The sequence below is a fragment of the Tachypleus tridentatus genome, chromosome 9 (genome assembly GCF_004210375.1).
Source record: "Tachypleus tridentatus isolate NWPU-2018 chromosome 9, ASM421037v1, whole genome shotgun sequence".
Taxonomy (NCBI): Eukaryota; Metazoa; Arthropoda; class Merostomata; order Xiphosura; family Limulidae; genus Tachypleus; species Tachypleus tridentatus.
This window is the reverse complement of record NC_134833.1, coordinates 127,223,719-127,245,710: the sequence shown is the minus strand read 5'-3', so window position 1 is coordinate 127,245,710 and position 21,992 is coordinate 127,223,719. Positions and strand designations below refer to the sequence as shown.

The window sequence follows — 21,992 nt, the reverse complement described above, 5'->3', positions numbered from 1 at the left end:
AATAAAAGAAAATTTAATTAGATTAAACTCTAATAATTTAGAAACCTTTATTGAAAACTGCCAAATGATAAATATAACAGTTCTCATTTTTTTGCCCATTTAGTTCTATTTTTGGGATACAAGACCCACCTTGTTATCAGAAATTATAAAATGTTATGTAGATAGGAAATGTACAAAATCTTAAGTTTTTTATGATTTCGTGTAAATAGTGAAGGAAATCTTTTTAAGTAATTTCTTTTTTCAGTAGGCATGTTTTGGAGATCTGTTTTTCAAATTGAGCACAGTATAAGATTTGCAGTTATATTTTTCTTGTCTATGCTTTTGTTAGATTTATATGATATGTCATTGAGTGAAGTAAATAGATAATAAACAACTGCTGTTAAAGTAAATTATCTGGTGTTAATAAATCACAAAACTAATTCTGATTTGTAATAACTTAAATAAAATTGATAAAAATTGCAGTTAATGAACTTCACTTTCAATAAAACTGTTGTTTTTCAATAAATTATGACATAAATAACATCTCAACAATTCCTACATCTGTTATATTCTAACTGACCTGCTGAGCTCAATCTGGTATTGGGCAAAAGGCCTTATTGAAACTAAGTATAATAAGTGCATTGTGGTTGCACATATTACACTCTTTAATTTCACTGTGAATATTTCATAATTAAATTTTTGTAGCTGTAAGTTAATAGAATAGATAGAATTCTTGTTGATTCTCTATAAAAATGATACAATGTTTATCTGTTACCAGTTTTGGCAGTTTCAGTTCATGATTTCACTGGGATATGCGTAATCTTTTCCTTTTTGTTATAAATTTTAGAGGTTTTCTCTTTAAAAATTTAATGTCGATACATAAACAGTCTTGTAATTAGTTTTTGTTTCTTCTTATTTTGACTCCTTTGACTTCACTACAGTATGGATACTTATATAGTGATATGGTGACTACAAGATTTCATAGTAATATGTTTTTCTAGGTTGACTTCCTGTTTTCGTGATTTCTTGTTATAAAGATTAAAAACATGATACCTCTTTACTTGAGGAATGGTGGCTGTTCATGGAGATGCTTTTTTTTATTCATAATATTTTAATTGGAACTTTGGTTTTATATTTGTTGCTATTATTTTCTGAACATATGCTTACATACTTTGTTAAAAACTCTGGCACATTCGGATAAGTGGCTGTGGTTGTGGATGATATCATTGTTTCTTCATCTTTTCTACAAAGTAATAGTTTGAGTGAATGCTCTTTGCTGCTTCTGAGGTTCATTTTTAAAGTTGACAGGGTAAAGATTTTATAGTAATCATGGTGTAAGTTTAGTATATTAGGTTTCTGAGAAAATCTAAGCTTTTGGCAATTGTAAAATGCCATTGTGGCTTTGCTTACATTGTTTCTTGGGAAGCTCACTTCTTTTTAACCTGTACTATTTGTTAGGTTTTTGTAGTAATGTGTGGTTTAAATATGATTTCACAGCAGATGGTTAAGCAGAGAATTTCGTTGTAACATTTAGTTAAGGTTTTGTTATAATATGACTATAATATGATTTAATTGTAACACATGGTTTGGTAGTACCATATTGTTAAGATGTTGTTATATTGTTGTAAGGCTAGCATTTTATAATATCTGGTTAATGTTTTTTTTGGAATGTGGCTGAAATAGGAGTTTATAGTAACAAGATTTTTCTGTAATGGGGCTAGGATAGGATTTCATAGTAATGTGGTTGAGGTTTTCTACTTGTTTTCAAACAGTTTTTGATGAGACATGCATTGTAATTTCCTTATAACATGGCCCAGCATGGCCAAGTGTGTTAAGGCGTGTGACTCGTAATCTGAGGGTTCGCATCCCCGTCCCGCCAAACATGCTCACCCTTTCAACCATGGGGGTGTTATAATGCGACGGCCAATCCCACTATTCGTTGGTAAAAGAGTAGCTCAAGAGTTGGCAGTGGGTGGTGATGACTAGCTGCCTTCCCTTTAGTCTTACACTGCTAAATTAGGGATGGCTAGCACAGATAGCCCTCGAGTAGCTTTGTACGAAATTAAAAAAAAACAAAAACAAAATCCTTATAACATGCCTATATTTTTAAACAAAACTCATAATTAGCTAGAAACTTACAGGTTTAACTGTTTATTTTCATTGTACTTGAGGTATCATACATGAAACTTTTCAGTAAATATGGAGTTTGTCTTTTTTTTTATTCAGGTATCTATAAACTGGCAATGACGCACAAGAAGCTTGGCATAACAAAGGATGTGATGGCAACTAAAGTGATACCATTTCTTATGCCCCTCACTATTGAGAATGGATTAACACTAAATCAGGTTGTGGCTTTTTCTGCAGTATTTAGTATTTGTATGCAACTTGTTTTTCATAAATACTAAACGTCACCACGTTAACATGCAGATAGTTTATTTGGAATATACAATAGTTTGATTTAAAGAAAATAAAAAATTTATGTAGTAATAAATGCTTTCCTATAGTAAATTTTTGTTTTCATATGGTGTTTATTTCAAGAATATTCTTTTGTAAAATAGGATTAAAGTGCAGGATAATCATAGAAAAAGGTTCATTATAAGACATAGCCTGAGTATTTTTGTGTTTTTGAAAGCAAGATTCTAAACTAATTCAAGGTAACACTATGCGTGCTTAACCTTCCACACAGCTCCACAACTTCTTAAAATGTTTATAAATGTATTTTATTACAGTTACAACTTTCACAGTAAGATTTGTATTTAGAACAGATATGGTCAATAAACTCCCTGAAAGCTTCTTTTGCAGCTGCCTAGTTTTAAAAGCATTTATTGTTCAAAAAGTTGTCAAAGTGCTTGAAAAAATGAAAATCTGTAGGGGAAAGGTTCGAAGAATAAGGTGGATAAGGCAGAACCTTGATTCCTAATTCATTCAGTTTTTGGGGCATCATCCTTGATAGGTCTCATAACACCAGTTTTGTTGATCTTCAGTCAGCTTATGTGGAACCCACTTATCCAACTTTTTCATCATTTCAATCACACTCAGGTGGTTGTCAATGCTTGATTTACTTGTGCCTAGCTTTTCTGCAAGGACACTTACTGTTGTGTGAAGGTCCATCTGAACTGCTTCCCTTACTGTAATGTGTTTCATCTAAGGATGGCTTCCTTTCATGACCTTCAAGACTTTAAACTTCATGTCAAAACCTTTGGAACTAATGCTGAACCATATGTTTGGTAACAGATCCATGGCCAAATGCCTGGTTGATGTACCATGTAGTTTCGACAGCTTTTTGTCCAAGTTTGAAGTCATAGAGAAAAACCATATGAAAGTCCTTCTTATCCATGCTGCCTTGGGGTTGCAAAACGTACTCTGAGTAAAGTTGAAACAACAGACAATTAAGACACCTTGTAAGTGACAAATGCTGGATTAAACCAACCAACAAATGATAAATTACTCAATAATTCAGCTTTAAAATGTCATTGTGAGAATTTCGACATTTGTTTCTGAACGACCTAATACATTCAAAATTTTATTTATCTACTTTTTGTTTATGATTTACCAATTAGCATAGCTAATAGACTTCTTGAAGCTGCACAGAAATAAACTTGGAAAATTGTTTTATTTTTATTAATGAATTACAATAAATAAATAGTACAAAATCATAAAAAAAACCATTCCAAGTTGAATTTGAGTTAAATATTGTAGAAAAAATATAGAATTGTTGTTATTTAGTTAAATGTTTAATTTGAAATGTATTATGCAGGTGTGTACTCATTGGTCATCATAGGGTTAATTAGTTTTATTACATCAAATTTTATATGTGTTAAAGGTTTTTGGCTGTATTAGGTTTCAGTGATATGAACTTAGGAAAGGTGCAATGCTATGGAAATGAAGTATGCCAACTTTTCATGCACTAAGGGATCTTGGCAACTTTTTTCACAGCTTCATAGCACTTGGTTTTGATTTTCTGAACAATCTCCTTCTCTGAATATGTCATGTGTTGTCTATTTTTTAGTATTATATATTCTGAATTTTTGCTTTTTTCTGAATATGAGCAGTTTCACATAAATCATGGTTGAGAAAACCCTCATTTCACATAAATCATGGTTGAAAAAAACCCTCAATTTGTTTCTGTTTCAATTTTTCTTTGTTATTCTCAAAATAAGCAATGCCTGTTATCTCCCATGGAAAACTGTTTAATGTGATGTTGAGTAAAAGTGTTTTTGATGGTTATTCTGGTGACATCCAAAGGTTACAGCCTTACCATATATGTGAGGTCTTTTTCTAACCTAAGAAAGCTTCTAGTTGGCAGTTTGATGTGCAACGTGATTGAATTTAGTCTGGTAGATGATCTTAACTTAAAAACATTTATTAGAAGTGGCAGCTGATATACTAAACTGCAAGTTTTTGTTTCACATTAATAAAGAATTAAGGTTGGCATACATATACCTTACCAAAACAATCATGTATGTTCTAACAACTAATCAGAATTTTGAGAAAACCCAAGTTTTCAGTCTGCTTAAAAGACTCTAGCTATTCTACTGTTAAGGGTTGTGTCATATGAAGTGTACCTTTTCATATTAGGTTACTATTTTGCCCTATATTCATTAACTGGGTTAATATTAACTGTTCTTCCTTTAGTTTAATGCTATTATATCAGTGGTCAAAGATATGATCAACAAAGTTGAGACTGAACATCGTGGAAAATTGGAACAGCTGAATTCAATTCGTCAAGAACAGAGGTATTTATCTTCATTCTTTATTGCCAAAAACTGTATTTTTGTACAAAGAAAATCTTTTGTTTTAAAGGTAAAATAGATGTAAAGGTTATTGATTGTAATTTAATTTTAGTAATGTTTTGTTAAATTTCTGAAAAGTGTGATTGATATTTAAACAAAAATATTTTTTCTAACATGTTTCAAGATGTTTTTAAATAAACGTCTTGATTTGTGAAAGTTTTTATATTGTGTATTAGTATCGATCAACTTATTAATTTCAGAAGGTTCAGAAAACATCCATCTATGTTTATTGAATTTACAGAAAACAGTGTTGTGTAAGAATCTATTTCAAGTAGATTAAAATTAATCTTGATTTAATATATCGCTTTTGCTTAACATTGATACTACATTGGTTCATTATGAGTATTTTTTTTAATTTTACAAAATCTATGCTGTTGGTCCGTGTAAAACATTTGAGTGTTTCCCTGTTATAGATGGAATAATATTAGCCTACATTTTGTTATTATTACTCTTACATATTTTTTAAAGATGTTAAAATTTTGTGACTGTATATATTTGACAAATTAAATCTAAAAAGTTTGTTCTATTTTGTTACTGTAATGCTGGTCTATTTGGCAGTTTTTTAGTATTTAGACAAAATACCATAGTAATTGAAGTAACATTTATTTAACCTAAATATAATGCTTTAATTGCAACATACAAGGCTAAAGTAACATTTGTTTTAAAAAAAAATCAAATTTTGTACTGTAACTGTCATGTTTGAAACAAGAAAATTTGTATTACTGGGAGAAAGATGTAAATACCAAAACATGATTTACTAAGTTGTTTTGTTCACAACAAATCCTCTTTTTTATTGGTCTAGTTTTATCACAGTTGAAAAATCTGAATTTTACCTATCTTTATCAAGTTCACAATATATATTAAGGTATATTTGAATAATGTTTCTTAAGTTTCCACATAGGTGTTCTTTATGGAGTGATGATATTATTTATCAGATGTCTGAAGATCATAAACATGAACTAATTTTTTTTGCTTTTATAAATTTTTGACATTCAGTGATTCAGCAGAGAGTTTGAAGGCTTATAATTCTAGAGACCAGGTTTTAATACCTGTGTTGGGCAGAGCACAGATATCTGGTGCCACATCCTCACATAGAAGGTTTTGTCAATTTAGTCCTGTCTGAATCCACTCTCTTTGGTGTGGGGCAAGTCCATTTCAAAGGGTGACACAGATGCTTGTACAAATTGGTATGAGTTGAAGGATTATCTTACTTGATGACTTAGAATCCATGGATTATTAGATAAGATACTGACTTAAAAATGTAGGATAATGGAACTAGTACTATCCTTGTCATGCAGGTGTTTGGGAAACAAAAAAAAAACTTCTTTAGGTCCAATAGCCAGTTAGAGGTACAAACAATTAAGAGCTTGGTAAATAGAAAATCCTATTTAATATTTAAAGATTGTTTATTTTTCTTTAACTCAGTGGGTTTTTTTTATTATTTTTATGCTTAGGATTTCTTTAATTTGCTGTAATGTGGAAATTTTGGGGACTTTTGGATATCATTGTGCTTAAACATGAAATAACAAATGAAAAATAGTCAGTGTGAAATGAAGAAAACAAGTTAATTCTTTTCATACTTTGAAAGGCACTCAATTCTGGTTCTTAACTCCATTCTTCTGTGGTATAAGAGATGAAGATGATGACACATTCCCCCTGCTACCCTACCAGTGGAAATTAAGTAGCATATTAACCCTAGTACACACACTCAAAAAAATTACGTTGCCCACACTGGGGGTCATTTTTGACCCCCACCAAAAATATTAAAAAAAAATTTATTTTCATATAAGCAAAGTATAAATTTAGACAAAATATTTATTCTATACAATTTATGCATACACTCTGGGTAACTTTATGGTCGTTGCAAGCCATTTTACTACATTTGATACACTTTGAAGAAGTTTTTTTCCTTAAATCACGTGTGCATATTCGACACCATTTCCTAACGTTCTCTTCAGCAACTTTGTGTCTTTTTGGAGGGATCACTTCATTTGTATCTTCTTCAGGCAGTAATTCATCAGTAAGCAACTTCAGAAATTCACGTCTTGCTCTTTTTGGTACTTTGATGCGAATTCTGGATGGCGCTGGCAATAGAGAAGGTAAGCATTGTATGCGGCAGCATCAAGAATGTTATAAAATAGTGCCATTGGCCACCTTCTGGTCTTTATGTTTGTGGAAAGGAATCTAACTATTTGGTCTAGTGTATCGACTCCTCCTTTAGTGGAGTTATAGTATGATATTATATCAGGTTTTCCTGATTCATCATCGATTGAGGGCTCTCTATGCAACGTAGATAAGAATATTCTAGAATGCTCGAGAACATTTATAGAGTGTTCTAGAACACAAAATTTCATATCAATATATTATTTGATTGTTTACCAGAAATGTAATTGAGTTTTTTAAATGGGGGTCAAAAATGACCCTCAATGTGGAAAACGTGAATTTCGACATTAGACAAGGGGTGTAATACCCCATTTGCATAAAATACATGTTAAACGTATTAGTATAGTATGTTATTAGTATAGATTAAATTAGGTACATTTTTAGGCCGGAAAGTCACACCTTTGATATTTCTACAACAATTAAACACAAGTGGGCCCATTTTTGACCCCCACCGTGTGTATGAGGGTTAAGACAAATATAGGGAGTGTTTAATAGTGTAAGTGATTAGTATGTAATCAAATATTTGTGTATTTTGTGTGTTATAGGTATGTTTCTGTTAGGAATAACGTGTATTTTTTGTCATTTAAGTTCTACACTGGAGATGACTCAGGTTCATCCTGTTAAACAAGGAGAAATATTTTCAGACTTGGATTCTAACAAAAGTAAAGGTGTAGACTCAGTAAGTTCTTTCATATCAGTTGAGTCCTGAATATCTAGATTACATATAGTGCATCATTTTTTTTTATCTTAGTATTAGTTATCTTTGAAAAGGTATGGTTGAAATTGGTCATCTGATGTAATGAACTATTTCTTATGCAGTTTGTTTCCTTTTTACACAGAAAGTAAGTCGTGAATAATTGTGTTTATCACATCTAAGAAAACTCATCCCTTCCTCTGTTATGACAAAATCCCACTTATAAGGACAATTACAACTGTAGATACATTTAATAAATAATTATTGTAGTGAAATCTTCAGATAAGAAAGGGACTAGAACCTGATTCTTCCAATGTTCATTTATGTGCTGTTTTAAAGCTTAGTGATAAAAATATGTACTTATTTATTGTAAAGAATAAGCTTATTTCATTAGAACAAAAAAAAATGAATAAACTATACTATGAAAATAAGTGAGCTTTAAGTTTGTTTTCATTCAGAAAGGAGAACTTTTGTATTCATTTTAAGTGACGCAAAGATGGCAGTGATTTTGTTGTGGACAAATTTCACTGACAGGTGGATACAGTCTGCTTTTCAATTAACATCACTTACTGAAAATAGCATTTTTGTTTTGTTTTTTACTTTTTATGTAGCTGGGAGATATGTTTCAAGGTTTAGGTCTTGACAGTTATGTGAACAAAAGTCCAGCAAGCAAAGCTTCTGTTACAAGCCAGTTCTCTTCCGTTTCCACAACACCTTCCAGTACAAGTCAACTGAGAAAGGTACAGAAGCTGCTTTAATTTTTTTTTTCATTTCAGTTATTAAAACTTTGAGTGGGTGTAACTTAGCTATCACCACTGTGGATGCTTTTTTTAAAAAAACTAAATAAGTAAGAATTAAAAAATTACTTTAAATATTTTATTATTCCAATTAAAACTATAAATAATATCCATTCCTTTCCTTGTATTGTGCTGAAAGGGTTTAAAGCATAACTATAGCCATGATAAACAAGGGAAATGAGCCATGCTTTCACTTTTCTTCCCTATCATCCCAGAAAAATCAAAGTAGTAATGTCTAATAAGCCTGGAATTTATCCCAAATAGATGTGGGATACTGGATCCCTTTAAACTTTGTACTGTGTATCAAGATGTTTGGGGTTGAATATAATATCACAAAGGATTCTACTGATACACAGCTTGTTTTAGTAACTTTGAAACAATGTAACAAAAACTGTGATATCACAGCAAAAGAACTGAAAACAAATTTCACACAGAGAATGAACACTACTGCAACAATGGAGAGGCTGAATGTGTTGTTGTTGTTTTTTAACGTCAAAATTATTTTGAGGTTTTAATGAATATTTTCCTCAATATTTATGGGTTTTCCTATGGTCAGGGGTCAAAGGGCATGTCATCACATTAGAAGACTTACATTCAAAATTTCATTGAACTATTATTTTATGAATGTATATTGGTAACTTTGGTATAAAACTGTAGATTATAATTCAGGTTTAGTATTACACATTAATTTCTCAATTTAAAAGTGTTAGAAAAAATTCATAAATGTTGATTTTGGTGTTACTTAATATGTTGAATACAGCTTTAGTTCAAATTAGTTGTTTGTGATTTTCAAATACTTAGTTTATCGTTTCTTTTGAATTAGAAACTCAAATTGCCAATACTGACAACCTAGAATATAAAATAGAAATCTCCTCTTTTATATTTCCTGAGATACTACTATATTCAACAAATTAAACACAGTTAGCCCAGCCCACTTCTTCCAACATTGGAAGTATTTGCTAATGTACACCTGCTTTGTTCTATTGTGTGTTTATAACCAATCAGAAGCTAAGAATTTCACCTACATTGATTTCTCAGTCTCTTTAATGTGGGAATTTTCCAAATTATTTCTTTTGTCCCCATTATTGTAAGGAAAGAATAAGTGAAATTGTTCAAAAACTAATTTTTTAAACCCATATATAATTTAGTTGGTAAGCCTGATAAGTTACAGTGGAATTCTGCAATATTGAGTAGTTTATAATTTTATATTTCAAAATGCATATATAAAACTTAGTTATTTTGTTCTACATTGTCCATGTGAAAAATTGAGCAAGGCTTAGTGAGTACAAACTTCTTTACAATTGTAAGTAGTAGAGATCATTTTCTTTATTTACTCTTCTACAGGGTGGCCCATAAGTCCAAACCCATCCATATATCTTATGTATCCAGTGTATCCCTGTGCTGTCCCTCATTCTCGCTGCATGTTATGCGACACCATGTTCTGTGAGACATTTTCAAGTGTAAATGGGCTTACATCAGCCATATTTCTCTGAAAAAAAAGAAATTTATAATACATGTGTAATTGAATATAACATAATAACATATGGATGGGTAGGAACTTATGGGCCACCTTGTATATTTAATAAAGCATTAATTGAAATTTGAAACTTGTTTGAAAATAGTAATAATATGCATAAATACACACACACACACACACAGCTTGAAAGATCAGTGAAATAAAAGTAATTAATACATGTACAGATGTATAATGTTATATATTAAGTTATTTAGACTAAACATTTCTGATTTCATGTTATAAATTGTAGTCATTCTAGAATGAAAAATGTAACTTTTATCTATTTCCTGATTTTTCTTGGGGATTATGAGATTGATTAAATTGATCAAACTCGTACAGAGATACAACAGTGAAAATAACAAAGTTTTTTTTGTAAAAAAAAGTATGTGGAAGTTAGAGATTTCTCATGTGGAATTTAACATTTTTCTGATGCATAAAAGTATTTTTAATCTTAAAATCAAAATTACTCTACATGTTGAAGTCAAATTTGAAAAGAAAATTGCAAATAGTGAAACTTGATAAAAAAAAACAAATATCATATTTACATAATAAACCTTTGTAATGTTTACTGATAATCTTCAATAGTCCACGAAGATATGCATATTGTATTAAGTTGTGATATGAAAACTATAAAAACCATAAAATTGTTACAAGATCAGTCCTTTTGAGAAAGTTAGTGCATTACATCAAAACAAGTATTTCTCTCTTATGACTTTTTTCTCATTGCTGCTGTGTTGAATAATTTATTAAAGTAACCATCACTTATCTAGTTTTCCTGTATCTTTAAACTGAACCCCCATTTGTATTTCAGGTTGAATTAAGCTTGGAGGAAAAACAGCAATTGGCACAGCAACAAGAGCAACAGCTACGATTTAAGATGCAGGCTCCCATAATACCAGAAAACAAGCCATTATCCACATCTAATTTAGCTAAACCACGAAATTTGACTAATTCTTTGCTTGATACTAACCTTACTGGTTTAGGCCTCAGCCCTGGGTCTACAGGGCCTCTTCAGTTGTCTTCATCACAAAACTCTCTCTCACCTGTATCACAGTCTAGCACTGGAATGATGCCTAATACTATCAACCAAACATCTTTCAGAGGACATACTAACACCAATGCTTTAAATTCATGGCCAGCTTTTTCACAGCCTTTGCTTGGTGCACAGGCCACAGCTTTTCAACCACAAAGTTCAAACCTTTCTTCTTTAGATAACTTGCTTATACCTGGCATTAGTTCAAGCAGGTTAAAAACTCCTTTGAATCAGATCTCATCAGGGCCTCAGTCATTACCTGTTAGTGTTTTTCCTAGTTTCCAACCACAGAGAATGGCAGTCAGCCAACCCTTAATATCACAGTCTCATCCATACAGCTTTCAAAGCACTATAAATTCTCAACCACAGCAAGGAACAGGGAACCAAAGTATTATGGGTACTAACGTGCAACAAAAACAAATGTCATCAATTTCTCAGAGTTGTGCAAAAGATGAATTAGATGATTTTTTTTCTTGAATTATAAAATAATTGTATTTATGTAAGGCATTGTTAAACAAATATGGGGAATGAAAAGCCAGATTCATTGAGGAATTACAAATAGTGATTTCTTCGTATTTTGCAAATTGTTTCAGGTGATTGTAGTGGCAATGATAATTGTCACGTGGGTTTATCAATTTGAAATAAGTATATCTACAACAAGTCGTATAAGTGAACCTTAATATATGGAGTATGGTCAAACAGTTTATAAAGGTAAGAGTATTTTTTAACTGTTCTAGCCATGATAAAGTGTTACATTTTTTGTTCCTCACTATTGTGTTATTTTCTCAGTAATTTCTGGTATTTGCCAATTATGAACAAAGCACCTAACTTCTTAAACATGCAGCAACAAATAACCAAGAGAAAAGTTGTTCAGTGATAAATGTCAATTCATTGATTTAAATTTCTGCTGGAATTAGGGGTTACTACTGAACCTGAAAATACATTTGAGTGGAAAAGTACTTGGGTGTTAGCTAGGCACATTTTAGTTTATTTACAAGTTCTAATTATTTTTTAACTTGACCAAACTTTTCTATCAAGTATAGGAATGTACACTTTTAATAAGCACATACAATCCTCTGACAACTTGTTGAAGATTACCTATGATATTCAGTTGTTTCAGAATGAATGTACACTACAGTAACAAAACCAAGTCTAATTTTACTAAAATGCTAATATCTTATAAGTTATTTTTGATGAAATTGTAGCAGCTAGAATTAAACTATAATATCTCCAATTTAAGTTTACAGAAAATGAGCAAGTGTAATGTATTTGTGGACATTTATACTCTCTGTACTATAAATGGAAACAAAAGTTGGGTGGAAAACCTAGTTCTCATATAAATTTATATTGGTGAGGTGATATGTTGTTGAGAAATGTAAAGTTGTTTTATGTGAACATTTTAATACTATTATTAACTGTGACAGCAAAAGGCTTAAAATAAAAAATATTTTGTTATTGAGAAATTATTGATTAAATGGACAAAGATATTTATAAGATGCAATAATAAGTTTGTTAAAGCTGTTCAAAAATGTAAAAGTAGAGGCCATTTCTTCTTTATACCCAGATTGTACATTATATACAATTCTTTGTTAACCAGGCATCAGTGAATTTTGCGTTTCTCTGTTGTAAAACATAAGCAGTGCCTTCATTCTCCAAAATATTTTGTTTTCTAAGCCACTGATTTTTTTAATATAAGAATAGGAGGTACAGAAGTAGCATCTAGTTTGCGGAATGATTTATTAGAACTCATTTTATTAATAAAATTTAACATTCCATTGGTTTGATTGTCCTTCAGTTCACTTTTAATCAACTTGTATCATTTTTTACTTTAAGTAGATTATGTGTTAGGTTTTTTTCTGAAATTGTAATATAATGGAAACATTTTTATACAAAACTCTTTATAATATATTGTATTTAAGTATAAAATGTTCGTGCTACTGAAACATTCCACTTTCATGTATCTTTGTTATAATCAAAAATAGCTTGACAGAAAGGTAATTAGAAATTATGATTTTTTTTAATGCACCTGCTCTAAAATTAATATTTGATTTACATATGTAAACTAGATTTTGTGAAATGTTCTAGTCGTCTTTGTTATTAGTATGTAAAATGATAATACAAGAATGTCAGGACAGGTTAATTTATATTCTGTAAGATGGTTCAAAGCCATAATATATACATAAAAATAAGTACAATATATTTTTAAAAGTTTAAAATCTGTTAAACATGAAAAAAAGTATTAGAATCTATTATGAAATTTCTTAAATATTAGCTTCCAAAAACGTTGAAATACATAGTAAAATAAAACCTTTTGGAAGCTTTAGACTTTTCTTTGTAACTGTCTCTGATTTCAAATGAAAAAAAATTAATGCCATGGGCAAAATATTTGAATTTAATACAGGGAAACCAGTTAAGGTTCCAGCATAATGTACTTCTATGAAAATAGTTTTTCTTCATCCTAAAGATACTGGGTTACTAATAGTTATTTACATAGTTACACTTTCTCTCAACATACAATTTCAGTGCACAGCAGAATGGTGTACTTATGTGGGCTTTGATTAATGGAAATAAAATTACAATAAAGTATATTAAGGCTATAAATCTTGTTCTTTTTATTGGTAAAAATGGGAATAACTTAGCTAATAATGATCACAAGTACAAACCTACTAAGAGCACTTATTCTTATGTCATGGTTTGTTTGCTTCTGTATTAAGTGCAGTATTATAGTATGAAACACAAAATCCAGAGATGCAGTTAATTTTACTTGTGCCCATGTCTAAATATATATCTAAACTGGTAGGCACATTCTGCATTTATGTCTTGAAATACTAATGTCAGATATACAATTTAGTATTTGGTTTTGGCCTACACATTGTAGATATGAATACTTACAATAATTTTGTGCAAAGCAACAGGCAGGACATCTGTGCTAGCCATCTTTAACTTATCAGTATAAGATGAGAGGAAAGGCAGTTAATCACTACCTCTTATGCTATTCTATTACTAACAAATAGTGGGACTGACATCACATTATAATGCTGAAAGGGTGAGTATGTTTAATGTGATGGGGATTTATCAGATTGTGACTGAGTGCCCTAACCATGTGGACAGCTACACAATTACTAAAATCAACATTTCTTGGCAGAAATATGCTACAAATGATTATTACTTATGTCTGCAGATTCACAAAGCTAGAAACAGGGTTTTGATACCCATGGTGGACAGAGTACAAGTAGCTGACTGTGTATCTTTGTGCTTGATAGTACTGTTTGTTTGTTTGAAATTAAGTTAACTTTATACTGAAGGGGAAAATGACAATTTATATTTAAAACTTTCATGAATCAGAATTCTACAAATGAGATAAAGTTGCATTTTTTTGCAAGAACTTGTAAATCAAAAGCAATGATTTTGTTCTATATCTCCTATTAATCACAATGGTAAATATTGTTTAAAAAAAATATCAGGCTGGTGTATCCTCTTGTCTTTCTTCACTGATACCAGATGGTGTTTTTTTCTGCTTTTTCCTCACAAAAAAGCTCATAGTTTCTTTATCAAATTCTAAAGGCATTATTCCAATATCACCATCAAATCTATTCTTGGTAACCTAAAGAAAGAAGTATTAAAGAATTAATCAAATATGTACTTAAGTTGGTGCTTGTTCAGATCTATCAATATGTTTTATAAAAATCTAATACTCTATTACTTCTTAAGTGTTTAGAGCACCATACTACTCAAAACAACCCTAAATCTTGCTTCCATATTTTACTCCTCAATAAGACACAGCAGTACGTGGTTACGACCATACATTTTATTCTGGTTTGGGGAGTATTCCCCAAAATATGCCTGATTAAACTGAATGTAGGACTTAATATTGAGAAAGTGCAAAGACAAAAACCAAAAAAGGCTGAGGTGGTGAGGATATAGAAAGTCTGTTTCAAGCAGTTTCAGATTATAACATAGCTGTGAAGCCTTTGTCACAGCACGCAAAAAACAACAACTGGATGTACATATGATACTGATAAAAGGGAAAGAACCTGGCTTGAGACAGTATTTAATAATATTTCAATTTACTTTGATTTCATGGTAAGAATCACAGGAAGAAAACAATCATGAAATTCATAAATTACTATCTGAATGAAAGACTTCAAGTAACTGAAACTAAGAATGATATAACAGTGTTATCTCATAAGATAACTACTCATATCACTTTTTATGTTTTGACATTTCCAAGTCACTGTAAGCTTTTCAAAATCAATCTTACCCACAGTATCTGTTTTGTAAATAATAATCATTACATTGTTCTATAACTTGTTGCTATCAGGTAGTTCATTGTAAGTTTTGTTTTAGCAAAACATGTTTTAGTTCTTGCTCTAAATTTGCAGAAAGACAAGCATTAAATGTTTTTAATGCAAAGGACTACTGACCTGTGACCACTCCAGTGATCAAACTGGACATTTTACTGTCAAAATTACCACTGAGGAATTAGAGGGCAGTTTATTTTTATATTCTTATATAAATTAGATACATCTTCATACCATGAAAAAACTTGTGTATTATGTTAAGTTTAAAGTTTTTTTATGCAGTAAAATAACCACGATAATCCTGCGATATTTAGAAAGTATGTACAACAGATCTTTCTATAACCACTATGATATATGAATATATTGTTTTGAAAGTTAAACCACAACCAAACTGTCAAGACATTTGCACATACACTTGTTTGCATTCTATAACCACAGCCTATAAATGCATTAATACCTGAATATATTTGCGACCACGTAACGTACTCAGTCTTTTATCCTGTAAGATCAGAATGTTGTCAGCTTCTTGACTAGCTTTGGCTCCTCCAAAAAATGGAACTGTTGCTTAACTCGTCAGTTTCTCGTTCCTAAAAGAAAAATTCGCTACTTTGTAACTCTCACAATGTTGACATTCTTTTCCCATCTTGAATATAAAAAACAATAGTGTATTTATAATCTTGTACATTTAATCTCTTGTCAGTTTCAATGTTTCTTTAGAATTTGGTATTTTATATTCTGATGTAATGATCATTTACAGTTAGACATTTCTACAATTAGTATTTATTCTTTTGAGTACTAATTACCCTTGTTTATTGAATGTTCAAATTACTGACTTTTTTCACACTATTCACATTGAGTAATTTTATGCTTTTGCCTGAAACAGCACTAAATAAAAAATTTAGAAGTTTTCTTTCTATTTTAAATTCACAGAGGAACTTTGCAGTAATTAAGGGGATTAATTTCAATATTGATGATACATTTATGTTTTTTGGTATGACTCATCATGCTATTAAAGACGTACAAACAATATGGTCATAAATAGTATAGACAAATGTTTACAAACCTGATAAATTCCACTTGTATCAGTAACTCTGACTTTACAGAATTTTTATGAAATATTTACTTTAGAAAAAAATACTAATATGTAATAAGAGTTTACAGAATTCACATAACAAAGTGTTCAAACTTATCAAAGAAGATGAACAGTAATTCACAAATACATTTGTTAAATTTGTGAAAATATTTTAAAAGTATTTTTTTTTACTACATTAATTCATTGGTGATAGTGTGGCCAGTGTTTTTGAAGGTTTTACGAGTTATGTTTGATCACTACAAACACCTAACATTTTGTAGTGATCAAGAAAAACAAATTAATGTTGTCTATGATATATCTTTCTATTTCCTTGTAATTTTTAAATCATCAGCTCTAAAACAGTACTAACAATTTTAAAGTCACCACCTGCATATGTAAGCTACCCAGACATTAATTAATTAATTTGATCTTTTTAATTTACACCACTCTATTAAATTTCCAAGATGTTGGAATAATTTAGCTATGATTTATAAAGCACTCTGTGTGATTCCAGATTAAAAACTTTACTTGAAGGACATTAATTTAGACAAACCTGTATAATGTTGGAAGTCCAGTCCTAATAATATGACCAATGACTTGCATGGTATGAACACTTTCAATAGTAAAAGGAAATAATTACCTTTCTGGGATGCATTACTAAAGTTACGTGGCAGTTGTATTGTGTGGCAAACTTTCGAAAACATGCAACAAGAAGGTCCTGTCTCCAAAACCTGTCCAGTCGAGTGTTGTCTTCACTTGTGCCTAGCATAAATTGCACATTATCTACGATAACGTGTTGAATATCATGGACATACACAGCATGAGACATAGCCTAGTAAACAAAATGTTTTCAGAAATAAGTTTCTCAACAGAAGACAGCCAATTACATAACTGAAAATACTCTAATTGTTTTAAAATATGATAACAGTAATACAAGTGAACCACTGCAAAAATATTAATATATATATATATATATATATATATATATATATACATTTTCTATGAATAGAAAGAAAATTGTAGCTTCACAATCCCAGATATAGTCAAATATAATAATACATGTGAGATGTTTTACCATACATCTGTAAAATTTACACGAAGAAAGCCATTACTTTGTGCATGATAACAAAATTCACCATTAATGTTCTGATATTGAAGTCTGAATTTTTCCTCACACATCAAAAATATTAGAAATATCACAAATCTGTAATGAATAACTATGGTACTGGTCAAAAATATAGGTTTTTAACAGCTTTCAATTTATATAGTTTACAGAGTTTTGGGCAAATATTGAGATTTTGTAGATTTCACTGATGATATTACGTTTTTTTTAAAGCAGTAATAAATTTAAAAGGTAAGAAAACTACTGGAGAAGACAAATCTTTCATCAGATACTCATCACAATCATGAAACAAACAAGAAGACTGTATGTTAAACGTGCTTTAGCTTTGCCTGACATCACACAACTTTATTGTAATAGCAGCAATTAAAATGTTATAAATATTTATTTATTATTAATGGTTTTAAAATTTCTGCTTTATTTAAAAAACAATTTATGTATTATTAATCTATATCAGTGATTAAGTTCACAATAAAGATTTGTGAGAATTATATGCCTAATAAAACTATCTATACATAAGAAACAATTAATATCTGACTACTTAGATAAAAATATTTTTCACTTTTAGAAACAGTAGTAAGGTTGGTAACATTTACAAAAGATTTGATCATTAAGTCAGTCACTTTAAATGTGATGATAGAACTTAATTTCAAATACAATAAAATTAAAAATATTTTAACTGTTCTACCAAGTTAACAATTACAATCAGATGTTAAACTGAATATTTTTAAAGCTTTATCATATTCAATTTCCTAAAATAAGTACATTTCATTAAAAATTCTTAAAATGATTTCAATTCTTCAGAGTATACAATAACTATGCCATAAAGTTTTTACCTTATTTTTTAAAATTAGACACTTGGACCACACACACACAACATTAAACTTTGTAGAGGTCAATCAGACAATAACACAGAAGTGTACTTACATCCAAGACATTACGCATAGACTGCTGACCATGAAAAGTCATGAAGTAGAGTGGAAGTTGTTCAAATTTATCTGCCCAGTGTTCATAGTGCTCAAGATTCTTCTCCAGAGGTATTCTGTAAGTTCATACTATTACCTAAATTCTTGATGTTCATTAACATACGACTGTAAGTTCACACTATTATATGGATTTTTGATGTTCATTTCTAATGTTAATCACCCCATGATTATAAGTTCACACTATTACTTGGATATCTGATGTTCATTACCATATGATTACAAATACAGTCAATTTTACATTGGCAAGCTCTTGTTGAAAAAATAAGATACAGATATATTTTGATGAATGCCACCTACCTTTTTCTTCTGAAGTTGACAAAAATATTTAAACCTGATGGTCTTTGCACATTCTAGCAAACAAGGAATAACTCAATAACAAAGCTTAAGTTACAGAAAGCTACATGTTTTAATTACTGTAAGATAACTCATAAAAAGAAGAAAAAAAGAGAGAGAGAGAGCATGAGAGAAGTTACTTTTAACTTACTGTGCAAATTGTGTGAGCATCATTTTGGCCAAACGAACATTCTTGATTTCAAAACTTCCCACAGTGTGTTAACCTAATAATATATAAATGAAGTTTAAATTATGGCACACAATTAAATTTACATTAAGCCTTCAGTCTTGACAACTGCTAATACTTTTATCATGCATGAAAAACACCTTTACACAGTAACGTTTCTATGCAAAAGTCAGTAACAAAACTTGATATTTAAAAATGACACTCCATTCAAAAAGCATTTCTTAAAACCTAACGTATTACGAACAAATAAATACTCTCAAGAAAACTACAAGTATGAATGACCCAATGATATTAGATCCTAAATACTATAAAAAGGCAAAGGAATATTACAGCTCTAAACTTTTCACTGAACTGCACTGGATATTTCACACTTCAATATAGTCCCTACCTATAAACAGTGTGAGCAAAAAATCTGAATCATTCATTTCCAAACATAAGAAATAACTAGACAAACATTATTATAATCTCAATGTTACATATGATAATTTGGCAAATCATAAAATGTACTTGTAAAGAAACCAGACAAAAAGAATACACAAACACACATGGTTAAAAAAGAATAAATCACTAACTCATAATAGTGGCTAATAAATATGGTTAATTGTACCAACCCCTTGCATGCACAAGTCTAGTGAGTATTCACTCATAAATGTTGTCTTTCCCGATCCTGTTGGACCAGTAAAAACCGTAAGTTCCCCACGTCGATGACCTTTTAACAACCGATTCAAGGCTGGGTATCGCTTCCACTATACAGCAAAAGGAAACTTTAGTTAGTTTTCAATAACAAATACTCATGAATAATTAAGTCAGGCCAAATAAAACCTATCAAAAATTGAGTTGGAGGATTTTTGTACTCTCAATAAGTCTATTTATTATATACACTGCTGGCCAAAATCTTAAGGCCAATGAACATAAAGAAAAAATATGCATTTTGCATTGTTAGACTCAACCACTTATTTGAGTAAAGCTTCAAAAGATGAAAATAAGAAAAGGGAAAATAGAAATAAAAAACCTGTTTAGCATTTAATAGGGAAAATGTGAACACTATGAAATTAGCCTTAAATACCAGCTGGTCAAAAGTTTAAGAGCATACAGAAACAAAGTGTTAATCGGTAAACACGTAACAAAATTTAGTCATTTGTGTTCAAGCATTAGCATTGTCAACATCTTCCACTGACATTTCCTGTATTATATTGGGTAAAAACATGGCAAAGGCTAAAAAGTTGACAGAGTTTGAATGTGGCAGAACTGTTGAGCTGTAAAAGCGGGGTCTCTCTCGACGTGCTATCGCTGGTGAGATTGGGCGTAATAAAACTGCTGTTGCAAATTTCTTAAAAGACCCTGAGGGATACAGAATGAGAATTTCAACTGGTCAGACCAAGAAAATTTTGCTGGTGTTGAGCAGAAGGATTTGACGGTTGTCAAGCAAGTCACCAGCCAATTGTCAAACCAGATTAAGGCCCTTACAAATGCAGAATGCAGCTCAAAAACAATAAGACGACATCTATGAGAGAAAGGCTTTAAAAACCGTAGAATGTCTTCAAAGGCCACGCCTCCTTCCACACCACAAAACAACTTAGTTAAACTTTTCTGAGAAGCACCAAACATGGGACGTAGAAAAGTGGAAAGTTTTATTCTCTGATGAGAAAAAATTTAACCTGGATGATCCAGATGGCTTCCATCATTACTGGCACGATAAGGATATCCCACTTGAGATATTTTCTACATGACATAGTGGAGGAGGTTCCATCATGATCTGGGGTGCTTTCTCCTTCCATGGAAGAATACAGTTTCAGGTTATACAAAGGCGTCAAACAGCAGCTGGCTACATTGGCATGTTGGAGAGAGCATCCTTATTGATTGAAATCCATTGTTTGTGTGGAAATGACTGGATCTTTCAGCAGGACAATGCAGCAATCCACAATGTCCTCAGGACAAAGGACTTTTTCATGGCGAATAACGTGGTTCTTTTGGACCATCCAGTGGGTTTGCCCAAACTGAACCCCATTGAAAATGTTTGAGGGTGAATGACAAGGGAAGTCTATAGAAATGGACGTCAATTCCTAACAATGCATGATCTTCGTGAAGCCATCTTCACCACTTGGAATATCATTCCAGCCAGCCTTCTGCAAATGCTTATATCAATCATGTCAAAGCAAATGTTTGCAGTTATTTGCAATGACAGCTGTGCAATTTACTACTCAGACCTCTTGTTGGGCATTTCCTACTCTTTTTAGGACTTTTTTTGGTATGGTCTTAAACTTTTGACCAGCTAGTATTTAGGCTAATTTCATAGTGTTCACATTTTCCATATTAAAGGCTAAAAAAGTTTATTTTTATTTTCCCTTTCCTTATTTTCATCTTTTGAAGCTCTACTGAAATAAGTGGTTGAATCTAACAACACAAAATGCATATTTTTTCTTTATGTTCATTGGCCTTAAGATTTTGGCCAGCAGTGTATCTGTTACCATAGGAATATGTGAGATATCAAAATTTCTATCTCATGATTTAATCAGTTTAATTCAGTTCAAAACTGAATACAAAAAGTGGCTTGAACTTTTAATACCCAGTTAAAATGATTAGCTTGAAATAGGGGTTTAGTATAATGTTCATTATTTAGTAACTAACCCTAGGATACAAGTGTGCACATGTCACACCTTTTTACAGTTATGTTCAAAATCTAAATTACTTTATCCTCAATGCATGTTAATAAGCTTTGCATCAAAAAACAGTTCATATTTAAATTTTTGTATTTATCTAAGGTTTAATTTTAAAAGGAAATACTTAAATTCTCAAATTGCAATTCTCTGAGCCACATGACATGGTGTTGTTGTAATTTTTCATTTTCTTTCTTACTTATTCTTTATTTAGGGATTCAGATTGCTCAATAAATTCAAAATGCATACTATGAATAACTATAATAAAAAATTTAATTTTATAAACACAAGTATGAATCAATGTATGTAAACTAGCTAGTTATACTAATATAGAATATTTTAATACTACAAAAAGTGAGCT

General features: G+C 30.8%; 2 protein-coding genes across 2 annotated transcripts in view; one reads left to right on the top strand and one right to left on the bottom strand.

The window, feature by feature from the left end:
* Positions 1-12,754, top strand: part of LOC143226323 (SCY1-like protein 2) — a 44,033-nt gene extending 31,279 nt beyond the window's left edge. The window contains exons 12-16 of the mRNA XM_076457135.1: positions 2,206-2,324; positions 4,615-4,715; positions 7,524-7,614; positions 8,241-8,369; positions 10,754-12,754. Of these exons, the coding sequence (XP_076313250.1) occupies positions 2,206-2,324; positions 4,615-4,715; positions 7,524-7,614; positions 8,241-8,369; positions 10,754-11,452 (1,139 nt within the window). The 3' untranslated portion in view covers positions 11,453-12,754. The remainder of the gene's footprint in view (positions 1-2,205; positions 2,325-4,614; positions 4,716-7,523; positions 7,615-8,240; positions 8,370-10,753) is intronic.
* mtDNA-helicase (mitochondrial DNA helicase) overlaps positions 12,697-21,992 on the bottom strand; it is a 43,808-nt gene continuing 34,512 nt past the window's right edge. Inside the window, 7 exon segments of the mRNA XM_076457136.1 lie at positions 12,697-14,579; positions 15,734-15,826; positions 15,828-15,863; positions 16,989-17,180; positions 18,396-18,510; positions 18,939-19,003; positions 19,577-19,720. Of these exon segments, the coding sequence (XP_076313251.1) occupies positions 14,436-14,579; positions 15,734-15,826; positions 15,828-15,863; positions 16,989-17,180; positions 18,396-18,510; positions 18,939-19,003; positions 19,577-19,720 (789 nt within the window). The 3' untranslated portion in view covers positions 12,697-14,435.